Source organism: Ptychodera flava, chromosome 17 (assembly GCF_041260155.1).
Source record: "Ptychodera flava strain L36383 chromosome 17, AS_Pfla_20210202, whole genome shotgun sequence".
Taxonomy (NCBI): domain Eukaryota; kingdom Metazoa; phylum Hemichordata; class Enteropneusta; family Ptychoderidae; genus Ptychodera; species Ptychodera flava.
Genome location: NC_091944.1, coordinates 38,070,542 through 38,083,588, shown reverse-complemented (window position 1 = coordinate 38,083,588; position 13,047 = coordinate 38,070,542). Strand labels below are relative to the sequence as shown.

General features: G+C 37.5%; 1 protein-coding gene across 1 annotated transcript in view; it reads right to left on the bottom strand.

Annotated features, from left to right (window-relative positions):
• LOC139116263 (uncharacterized) overlaps positions 1-13,047 on the bottom strand; it is a 138,247-nt gene that overhangs the window by 14,979 nt on the left and 110,221 nt on the right. The window contains 8 exon segments of the mRNA XM_070678856.1: positions 3,813-3,993; positions 5,300-5,619; positions 6,344-6,580; positions 6,787-6,896; positions 7,721-7,886; positions 9,291-9,474; positions 10,832-11,158; positions 11,972-12,228. Of these exon segments, the coding sequence (XP_070534957.1) occupies positions 3,813-3,993; positions 5,300-5,619; positions 6,344-6,580; positions 6,787-6,896; positions 7,721-7,886; positions 9,291-9,474; positions 10,832-11,158; positions 11,972-12,228 (1,782 nt within the window).

The window sequence follows — 13,047 nt, the reverse complement described above, 5'->3', positions numbered from 1 at the left end:
ACGTACCTATAGGGCTGCTAGCAGTAAACACAATGATATACAACTAAAAGCAAGGCAGTCCACAGATTACAAATGCCTACATGCACGGTAAAAACGAAACATATACATACGGGGGCGACAACGCACGGAAATGTATATCAGACGACATTCTCGCGAGCCAGAGCAATAATTTTCGCTCCGCTGATCTACGCAAAAATCAATCGCTTGACGGGTAGCGCTGAGTTGTTGCCGTAAAGAGGTGCGTGGTTTACGACGATGATCAGACGAGAGGAAACATCGGACCTAGGCCGTTGAAATTGAAAACCGAGGCCACATGCATTTTCATTTGATTAAAAGCACAGACTAAAACAATTTTCATTGCAATGTCGCTGTTTTCACGAGATACTGACCGTTTGATCTTGGAAAGTTGAGCTGCTTTAACGTGCAGCCAACGCATGCCGGCGCCGGTGCGGTGACGGCTGTGTGTTACCGGCCTGTGTGTTAACGGCCTCGCAGACTGATATAGGAAAAACCAGGGAAAAACCGCTGGTGGCTCCTCAGAAATACGGCGGGCAGTTTCTCCGCCAAAACAGCCGATTTTGAATCCAAATTTTGCATTGACCTTCGTTTTCGAGCACACCCACCTCGCCTAGGTACACGATGTACCCAGCCACGCTTGTAAATTTAGGGAAAGCTTAATTATCTCTCTCTATGCGAGCGAAGCCATCTTATGTGCCGCCATTGTTACATTCGGGCCAAACAGTATAGCGCCACGTACGGCGAGTATTTAGAGAAAAATAAAATCAAAAAGCAACAAAAAACAAAGCGAAAAAAAGCTAGAATTATTAATAGCTGAACGCAATATGATAGTCGAGCAATGCAGAATAAAAAATAAATAAATAAACACACAAGAAATGCCCGTAAAACCCGTCCGAGTTGAGCGATGACGTCATAAGCGTGTCGCAATGCATTCTGGGTAATTGGGGTAAAATTTGTGAATAGCATGTTCTATGATAGTAATACCGGAAATAGAGAAAGAAAGAAAGAAAGAAAGCAAGAAAGAAAGAAAGAAAGAAAGAAAGAAGGAAACTGAGCAAAAACTAACAGTTCCAGAGCTGGTCTCTGGAACTAATTAGACGAAAAGATGGCAACATCCGATGATCAATCACTAGAGAATTGGAACAAAACTGGAAATGTTAGAAAATGAACGACAATAACTGAAAATTCGAATGTTTGCAATGACACTGACGCAGTTATGATACAGGGGGGACAACTGATGAATTAAACAGACAGCTAGATGGTTATACCACAGTGAAATGAGGATAAATACCAGAGATTTCTAAAAATCAAAAAGTTTGTCGATAACATAAGGAAAGAAGCGAGGTAAGGCAGACGAAGAATATCTAAAATAATTTGAAATTATAATATAAACATATAAATGCCTATCACGTAGCATATTATTTTCCATGCATTAACACGGACTGTCAACATTTCCGTCATAAAATTATCTCTCCAGATGAAAATGAGTGAACTGGTGTGTACATGAATTGAGTTTTGCCAGACTTGGTGAACGATTTACCAAAGCGAAAGCAATGGCTTATTAATTGATCGATGTTGAACGTAAAATCTTATTTCCACGTTTTACCCTTTGAGCGCTGTAATTTTCTCTCACCAAAATTTTAGTGCAAAATTTTACCAATTGTATGATTTTTCTGTAATTTTTTGATAATTTTGGACCAAATCGACATCACATTTCATTGGCTACTGGTTTTTCCCAATTTTTTTGCAAAAATTGGAGAAAAATTGACAGGGGTTTATTATATAAAGGGGACAAAAATAGACTTTGGCGCTCAAAGGATTAAAGTTCACGCAAGACGCCTCCAATCTAATACTGAGGAAAACACCATGAAACGTTACGTGTTGTTGTCGCATGTCGCAGTTGTGAAGTCGCAGGTCGCAGTTTGACAAACACGCAGGTCGCTGTTGTGAAGTCGCAGGTTACACCTAGGTCTAAATGCCGAAGTCGCAGGTCGCATGTTTCAAACTCGCGGGACGCAGGTCGCAGTTTTGAAGTCGCAGGTCGCATGTCGCATGTCGTGACCGGTCTTCCATATATACCAGTGTGTACAATTTTTGCAATTGTTAAGGTGATTCAGATCATTTCAGTTTTTGATTTTAGATTCAGTTTTTGATTTTAGATTCAGTTTTTTATTTTAGACCATTTCATATTTTATGATCAGTTCTACATTTTTTGGGACTAGCATGCTTATTAGGACAAAATTTGACACAGATAACATGATACGTTTTCTCAAATATTGACTAGATACATATAAAACAGTTCAAAAATCGTAAAATGGTGAAATCCTTAGGGAGCGTTCAGTTTTTACGGCCTGGGGGGGGGGCCGGCAAAATCTTGTCGCCGGTGTTCAAAAAAATTTAGACCCCCCTGCATTTTTTGTGAAAAAGAGATGACCCCCCCTCCCTTTGTCAGACGAAAAAAATTGATGAACCCCCCCCCCCTGAAAAATAACCAAAACCCATATGTCAAATTTACCCGCATGGTTTGGATTTGAACTCCGGTACGCGGCGCACTTTATTCGTGTAGCAGAGATGCCAGTGCACAAACTTCTCAGCCACATCCATTGAAACGTCTGTTAATTAGGACGACTGTAAGGCAATTTTTAACTTCATTTCCATAGACAACTCATGTCTATGGACATTGTACAAAGTAAATTTTATTGGAGTGGTTCGCCAAAGGCAGCCCTCCGGTTAAGAGGGTCATGGGCCATTACGTAAAGTCAACTTTATTCTAGTGGGCCACCAAAGGTGGCACGCCGGTAAAGAGGGTCGATCATTGCTATTGCATAAAGTAGACTTTACTGGACAGGGCCGCTGAAGGCGCGCGGCCATTACCATTATTCAACGCGTGATCCCAGGGGTCCCTCAAAAATGTTTCTAATACAAGCCGCGGCTTCAATTGGGAATTTTACGGTAAGATTGCCGTGGGGTATTACATAAAGTCAATTTATTGTAGTGGGCCGCCGCAGGCTGCCCGCCGGTAAAGAGGGTCAATCATGGCCATGGCATAAAGTGAACCTAATTGGAATGGGCCGCCAAAGGCGTCTGCCCGTTAAGAGGGTCATGGGTAATACATAATGTATATTTATTGTAGTGGGCCGCCGAAGGCGGCCCGCCGGTAAAGAGGGTCGATCATGGCCATGGCATAAAGTGAACTTTATTGTTGGTATTATGTTTTTGAAAATGTGGTGACCCCACTTTCCTACCAGTGAAAAAGCGATGACCCCCCCCTTTGCGGATTCCAAAATTACAATGACCCCCCCTGGATTTTGCCGCCCCCCCCCCCCCCCCCCCCGGCCGTAAAAACTGAACAGTCCCTTAGCTACTTGATTCATCATATAAACAGCCAGATAAGTGGTGTTTCCCCTGTGAAATTTTTTGACCAAAAACTAAGTAGAATATTGCTGATTCACAATATCTTGAAAAATTCTACGTGAAGCATGTGTGAAAACATCAACAACAAAGCATACATACATATATACATACATACATACATATATACATACATACCTACATACATACATACATACATACATACACACACACACATATATACATACATACATACATACATACATACATACATACATACATACAGACAGACAGACAGACAGACAGGCAGGTAGACAGGCAGGCAGACAGACAGACAGGTATATATTAAAATGAGATGCAAATGAGACTGACTCACCAGAATACATCTCTTTGGTATATATACATATACCAAATGTGAGCTAAAAATTAGTATAGCTACTTACCGCCTGTGTTGCCAACTCTGATAAGGTGATGTTTTAGTTCTCTGGAGAATGCTGGTGTTGCCAGATGTAGATCTTGTAAGACAACCCATCCATCATTCTTTACAGCCATGTCAATAACAATATCTATCTCTGCTTCACTCCCCTCAGCAATATTGACAACTTCAATTGGGATATTCTTCAACTGTAAGGAATCACAGATACCATATTCTATAAACTCATTCTCATTACTGGAGGTCAGTTCCTTCTCCAATATGACATGAAATGATGCATTATATCATACCAGTATATTGATGGCGCAAATACAGCAATCTGATTGGTTGCGACGTGAAAAGAACGTGGTAATTTGCGAGACATACCATGGCTGGCATATGCGCGAACTCTCAGCTTGAGCAAAAATCTGGTTTTGTCATTCCTTGCCAGAATTTCAATATACTGTTATGATATAATAGCAATAAATCACACCCAGCAACGGTATACTATGAGATTTTGACCAGTTTACTCCATATACTTCACTCACCTGTTCCAGTTCACTCCATATGCACTCGCAATCGCATATATGATACTGTGAGGAATCACAGATACCATATTCTATAAACTCATTCTTTATTCTCGCTATCTCTCATGCATATATGATAGGATAAGAACATGAGAAGAAATTGATATAGTGTATGGTATCCATCCATATTGTTATATGCATCAGGCTAATTACTGGTACTGTAGATTTGCAAGGTTTGTACATGTTTCTCTTTGAATGATATTGAGTTTACCATGCAAGCACAGTTTCTGATGAATTTGATCTCTTTTTATTTCATCATCATTTCATCTGATTCTACAGATCATCATTTCGAAGAGGAGAAACCGACATTTCCTTTAAGTAGGGTTAGTGAAGACATTTCAATTTCCAAAGTATGTGAAAGAATTTATCTGGTTTGTTTCATTTAAACTAATTTAAACCAACCACATACATGGTTGGAAAAAGTAATTCAGACATCCTAGATTTGCATACTCTCTGGTCATATTTGTGTACCTGCACTCAACAAAAGTTTGCAAATACTAAATGAGTAAAGCATAGGCAATATGTTGTCAGTGATGTGCACTGAATGTCAACTTGGTCACTGCAAATGGTTTAGTTTGGTGGGAGTAGAGTTTTGTGGCATTTTTGGTAAATTTGAGCATTTTGACATCAGACTGCCCTCATTCCAATGACAGAATCTCAACAGGACTACTCAACAACAAATGACACAGAGTATATAAATCTCACAGATAAAATGTCTTAGTAAAGAACTTAGCAGTACTTGGACTAAAGTCCAGGAAAAAGAATACCATAAAAAGTTACAAATGCAGCAACGCAATCTGAAAACCATCTACAATTCATAAAATATGAAGACCTTTGAAATATGTTCACCTCGGAAATATGTTCACGTCGGACACTAAAGAAGCATAACTAAATCAACTGTTATGGTTCCTACATATTCAGCTATTCTTACCTGTGCTAGTTGTTTCAATACATCTACTGGGTTCACTTTCAAGGTAATAGAGCTTGTAAAATGACTGCTTTCTGGGTCTGGTGGCATCAACACCAATACTCCAAGCAGTGTCCTAGAACTATCTAGAATACTGCTTAAAGAGGGTGTTATGCACTTAACACTGGTCATGTGTTTATTGACATATGTAGCCATCGCTGTTGGTAATCTGTCCGGTCGTAACATGCGTAAGATGAGTAGCTGATGGAAGTCAGTCATTGGACCAAGGTCTGGACTGGCGTTGGTCATTGCTCCTTCATCATCATTGCTGGGATATTCCTCTTCTGTGTCATTAGAAAATAAATTATCAAAATACAATATGTTTAGCTTATGTACGTTACACATATATCATCAGATCAGTAGACATTTTTTGGCTGCCACAGCTCAAATGTAAACCAATATTTCAAGGTGAGTCACACCACTTCTGGTGGCTGCTTGGAAGGAAGTTGGCATTTGAAGACCAACTCAGAACACTTGCTTAACCCTGTGAGTGCTGTAATAATTTCCCACCCAAATTTTAGTGCAACATTTTACCAATTTTTATGAATTTTTTTGTAATTTTTTTGATAATTTTGGACCAAATGGACATCACATTTCCTTGGCTACAGTTTTTTATCAAAATTTTGACAAAAATCTGAAAACATTTGACTGGGGTATATTTTGTAAAGATGAACAAAATTGACTTTGGCGCTCAAAGGGTTAACAATGAGATTGACCATGATATCTTGTGAATGGTTTGTCCTTGGATTTAAGATCCCAAATGTACTTTGATACCGTAGTTCTGTGCAATCAGAATAGGCTTTGTTTCTGAAACATATGACACATTGTGATGATTGTTCACTCCCCGGGGCTTGCCAATCTAATGGTGTTATCTATGAAGGCACAGTTACATGTGCTATCAATGATGAGAAGTGGTACACTGGCCTTTACCACACAGCTAGTGGAAATTAACCTGTTAAATATATCAATACACAAAAAAAGACAAGTTGGATATGAAGAATGACTTACCTTTTGGTTCATCTGATTTCACAGGCAATGGTTCATTCTCTGGCGTATCTGTTCTATACCATCCTTCCCATTCATCAGAATTCTCAGCTACTTGTACACACAGACTATCTAAAGGTCCTGGTAAGACTGACATAGCTATTACATCATCCCATTTATCAGAAGGTAACCAGTTTGGTACTGGTTCATCACAGTCAAAATCAGCCAGAGTGAGTACCATGTTACCAAAGCCAGGATTGCCTACAGTAAAAGATAAGAACTTAGTTAACTATTGTTTTTTAAAATGGGACATTGCCTCAATTAAACAGAAGAAATTTTAGGCAATATGTCACACCGACAATGAGAAACAAACTGCACTCTTAACACTCCATTTATAGGATATGGGAGCTCAAAACATGCCATTTAGAATCTTCATTTTAGGAGTAAACATTTTTACAATGACTCACCTTGCAAGAGAAGAGCCATTTCTTCTTCTTGAAATAGATCTGAGGATTCATTTTGAATGTTCAAACACAGCATTGATGCAAACAGTAGACGGTGTTCCTCATACAGGCTCCTAGAATTTATTTGATAGGATTATAATTAAAACTCTTTTTATAGCAAACATTAAATCATCATTATTATTATTTAATAGTGACATCATTTGATCCCCAAAGGGGCACGAGATTGAATTAGGGTAGAATGCATCTTGAGAGATTTATACTTTTGCTTAAACTTTCCTCAACAAAACTTTTAACTTTCTAATTCTAAGAAAACTGACATTGACTTGGTGTTTCTCTTTCACACAGATTTTTCTCATGTGTATTCCAACTTCATTGCATGTGAAAGGTGAGCTTTCTGCAGCTATGCATTGTGTCATGTGATGTACCGTACTGCAGACTCCTGATCATGGTACTCTCTTATAATGTAATAAACTTTGCACTGAGAAAACGTTAACTTGTAATATCTCATGGCAACTGATGTGGTTTATGATCAAAACATTACTGAGAGTTACCCTTCAAAAGCAATATTGATTTTCAAAGCTCTTAAGACCAGTGGTATCGGAGGAAACAGTGTTTTAACCAAAACTGAAATAGCTGGTCCCCAAAATTTTAAACTATGCATATTTAATGTTCATTTGAAGAAAACACCTCAATGAGGTCATCCCAGTGAATGTGTAAACAGTTCTTGAGTTTTTGTAGGGACAGACATATATACAGACACCCATACAAAAGTACACATGCACACAGATATATGTTTACAGACACACATACATACTGATGACAGGCATAATGCTAGTTCCGATGAGAAATAGTTTCGATGCTTCTTGTGTGGCAAATTGCAGCCAAACATTTACGGTTGCAAATGTTCACATGCATGTATAGCTGATGGTTGACTTACTGTCTAACACTCTGGAACACAGTTTGAGTAAGACTGTCAAGAATTTGTTTGACTTGATTTGCTGACATATTGTTGTAATCTACTCCCTCTGTTGGCAATTGTGGTGACTCTGGAATGTTCATCTCAGCAGGTTTTGTAACTTCTGATTGGCGTCTAACTTCATTACCTACATCATGTACAAAGAATTTACAATATATCATACTTTAAATGCATTAAATTGAATGCTCTTCAATTAGACCAATGATTTCACATCTAATCTTTTCACTGAATAGAAACATTCATACACTCAGCTTTTTCTACATAATGACAAAGGAATGCATCAGACATACAAAAAGCTTGGGAAAACGTTGATAAAAATATATTCATCAAGAGAAAGACTGGTTTCAGTATTTCATAATCAATGTAAAGTTTACCAGGCCAACCAGTGAAAAGTTGATGTAAAATATTCATGTACAATAATGATCTGAACAGCAATGGATAACTGTAACTGTGTGTCATTACGAAAATTCATTAAACATGTAAATACCAAATGGTTTCAACATTGATTGTGGTGCACTGTAAAAAAAACAACATCGCATAAGACACTATAAAAAATCATGTCAATGACACTGTTGCTCACATATAGTTCATAATAGAAGCTCAAAAATGTATTGAATAATTCTACCATCCCAAATTTGCTGGTCCTGAACTAGCTCAATTACAAACCTTGCACATTTCATCACAGTTTGCAGATTTTAAAACTATGTCATCACTTTGGACTTGCATACAAAATTCAAAGACATCTGAAAAGTAGGTTTAAAAAAATAAGATTTTTTGACCAAAATTAGCAAAAATATTCTAAAAATCTAAAACTTGTAGAATTATTCACAATTTGAAGACATCTGAACTTGTTCTCCTGATAGACTTGCATACCAAATTCCAAAGCTCTCAGATGAATACTTTAAATAATGTGACTTTCTGACTGCAAATCACAATTCACAAATTTAGTCAAAAAAATATTACATGGCAGATTTCCCCACAATTAGCATGCATCTCAATTCCATTGGAACCATAATACTGAATTTCAGTAGTTGTGAAGTACATGATTTTTTTTGACCAACAATCACAAAAATGGCCTCTACAATACTTCACTTCTGATTTCATTATAATTTGCACCCATTTCAGCTAGATTATTCCTAGGAGAACCAGTATACCAAATTTTAAAGCAATCAGATAAGTAGAAAAATATAATTATTTGACCAAAAATCACAAAAATACCCTTAAAAATACTACACTGCAGATTTTGCCACAATTTGCTCACTTCTCAACTACAATTTAGGTCATCCCTATAGGAACCAGTATACCTAATTTCACAGCTGCAGACACACACATACACACATAGAGGTGAACATGGAAAGAGCCAAGAAATGAGCTATCCCAATGCCAAGAATTATTAAATGGTGCTGTAGCCTGCATAAAACTCCTCTTTGACACATATATTGAGCAACTATTTCATAATGTTTGTAATTTTTCATTGTTAAAATGACATCTCATTTATCAGCTCTTGGAGAAGGCTTGTCATCATTTTTACCTCCACCCTCATCACCACCGCCGCCAGCATTATCATCATCATCAAATATCTCATCAGCATAGTTGTCTTCATCTTTCTTCTCTTGATCTTCTGCATTAGTTTGATCATCGGAGCATTTTGTTGAGACACTGACAGGACGAGCCATCATGGCATGTACCTCATCCTCTGTGGTTGATTCACCATCCTGTGATGCCAAAAAACATTTTCATATTATTTAAAGTCTATAACAATATTTTGCTCTTGAATAAATTTCAAGTCAAATCATGAACTGTATGAAGAGGCAAGCAAATCTGGCAGCCTGAGGACAGGTACAAATAATTTGGAAAATGGAATTTCAAAATTCACTGGTCTGATGGACCAATAATTTGTACTTTAAATAACTTGTTTGATAAATAATTATGCATGACCAATAAATGTGATGGCAGGTAAGACTCATGGTACTTGTCCTGGCAACACAGAATACCGGTACTAAGTGGATGTGTTCCATCATAGCATATGTTGAACTCTAGAATGGCTTCCCAGTTACCATCAATCAAGACAATGTTACAAAGTCTGACTCAAAGACTCTGTAATGACATCCATATTGCAAAGTATTTCACATTTTTATCATAAGTATTGGATAGTGTTTTGTTCTACTATTAGGACAATGTTACAAACATCTGTCCTCCGACATACTACCATCAGAACACAGGCAGGTAAGCGTGCACTTAATTTACAGGCCTGTGTTGGCTCCAGATTGTCTCATCAGAAAATTTACCCACCAGATTACAATTTCAATGGAAAACAAAAGGCTATCACACTTCCAAAGTCCTCTTACAGACTAGAACAAAGGCGATCCCAGAGATCACGAAAAGTGCCTTCAACCCTTTAAGGCCAGACTTTCTGGTAAATTACTAGAACTACCCCTATATATAGGGGTTTAGGCCTGAAAGGGTTAAGAATTAAACATTGCTGTACTATCTATACATCTTCATCTCGTACATCAATATTTTTTTTAAATGATAACTCCACTTCTTATCTTAAACATGAAATGAGTAATTCTTGTTTTGATAATATGATTCAATCTCAAGCCTGCTGTCAATCATGTTGTTTGCCTACTCATTATCAATATCATGTACAAAGACGTTCTATGCAACATAGCTACATATGTAGCTATGTTGCCTACTCATTATCAATATCATGTACAAAGATGTTCTATGCAACGGGGTTGACAGCACTGTAGCTATGTTGCCTGCTGTTGTAAGCAGTAGTTTTTCCTAGGAATCACACATAATCAAGTGAGATGATGAGAATGTTTGTAGTAGGAATCTTTGGGGGCTTGGCTGTTGTATCTGTGACTTAAGTGCAACATACTGTTTGAGACACTTCTATCCAAATGGTGTCTTTAATCAATTGTTTTGTGGTGATGATAATGATAAAAACTTTGGCAACCTTTTGACAGACTGGCATGGAGGAATGAAGACCATGGTATGCAGTTAGCATACCATAGAGGAGCACAGTCGTTTCATGTTGTTTCATGTTAACTTTTGAAATAAACTTACATCATCTGATTGCTCTTCCTCTTCTTCAGGTGGTGGGTCTTCACCAACAGCTTTGTCAAATAATGCAATAAAGAATGGCAGAGAAAAGATGTATTCATGCTGTATTCCTTCCAAGCTGCGTAACACAGAGAACAGTAATGCTGCTCGCTTTGCCACGGGGAGAAGTTCATCCTGTAGTTGATCCAGGGCTCCAAGGATCTGTTGTGCTTCTGCTAATTTACCAGCCACATGTTCCTTAGCATCAACTATGGCAGAAACATACTCTGTTTGCTCCCAAATGTCAGTCTTTTCACCTTTCAGTTTCTCGATCAGCAGATTCTCTAAGTCCTGTAATGATATCAAGAAAGAAAAAGTGTTAAAAAGTGATCACATCAACTAAACTATAACCCATCTGAAAATGGAAAAGTGGGTCAGATAAACATACCATTATATGCCTATGCTACCTGACCTTGTTTCAATCCATTTCATGCAATTTTAGATTAGAATAACTTCATTGTAACTGGCACTCATAAGAAAGAGTATTGGAAACAACTTCCTTTCTTGGACACTGAAACAGCTCACATTTGTATCTTAAAGATGATTATCACTGTGAGATTCTATTGCAGAGTTAAAATTTACTCACTTAACAATATCAATAACATTTCATATACATATTGGAAATCTACAGGCTGAAAATTAAGCCCTATCTAAACGTCAATTTAAACAAGTATTCATTGATGATATGTGAGGTTTATAACTTTTTATTGTTACAGAAAATGTGGCCCTAGAATGTGGTATGAGACTTATAACAGCATCCTTACATCTACATGAAAGTGTGACATTATAAAGTGAATTTTTTGTCAACAATCATGCATGAGGTCATCCAAAGGAACTTAAAAGTAAATTTGAAAGCTATTGGGCTTGTCATAGTTCAGGTAAATGTGTAAAAAGTTGATATAAGGATCGATTACCTGCAACAAGCTATATGTTTCTAATGGTGAGGTAAACAAAGTATTTTTGTAGCATACTCTCCTGTTAATTCTGTCAACATGTGAGAAAACGCATGCACAACAATTTTTGAGAAACGTTACAAATGAATATTTGAAAGTTACTTCTTAGAACTGCCTTTTTTCACAGTATTGCATATTTCATAAAACTTACATAGAGTGTTTTTCTGTGTTGATGAACAGCTTTCAGTACTTTCATTCTTTCCATGTAAAGCGTAGGACGGACTCTAGCAAAAGCACGGCTCAGCAACTCATCTTGGAGTGTTTCAGCTGATGTAGTGTAGCCAATGAGAGTACTAGTGGATGACACCTCGGGGTTGAAGAGAGCATTGCCATTGCTAGTCTGCATATACAAGCGGAAATTCTCATGGCATAGAAGACGGCGGCTGGAGTAACGAATCATTCGTGGTTCTGCAAATGGAAATGCTTACCATAAATCATTCAGTATAAAGTTCACCCACATACAGCACAGACAATGGCCTTGTCTGTGCATACAGTAACTATTACCTCTCATCCTCACATTCACAAAGTAATTGAAATAACAACTTCAATTCTCCAAAATTAAACTATGACATTCTTGTCTCCATGCCAACCTTGTAAGAATCAATGATTACCTCTGTATTTTTTTACTTTGTTTAATACATGGCCAGCCATGAACCTACATGTTTCTCTGGTTGTGACCCTATCAGCATGTAATGTACAGATTTCTTTCATATTATACTGTACTAAATACATGAAGTTATCATCACCACTGTTAGCAGACAAATGAGAAGCTTATTATACTCTAATACTCTTTGTATATACAAACATAACTCAATTGCTGACTTGGAAAGATTCATTTATAAGATGTGTGAACTTTGAGTAAATTTCTTCTCTCTTCAATTTTCCTTGCATGAACCTGGAACTAAAATCTTGCACAGTCTGTGAATTGCGTACTATTCACAGATATTAATAACACCCACAGAAGAATAGGAATACCACAGTAACCATGGCAATTCTTTGTGACATACCGGTATATGTCAGGTTTATTACCAAAGTTCAGCCCTTCGACTGGTACCTTGACAGCATCACGATGTTACACAGACTGAGGTATTATTCAATGGCTACAGTAAATATATGCATAGTCTGAAGCCAGTGACATTATATGGCATTGCAGTGACATATATGCAGCAATGTTGCAACCTTCTGTTCAGGCTAACAAACCTTGCCACATCATTTGTCACTGGTGCA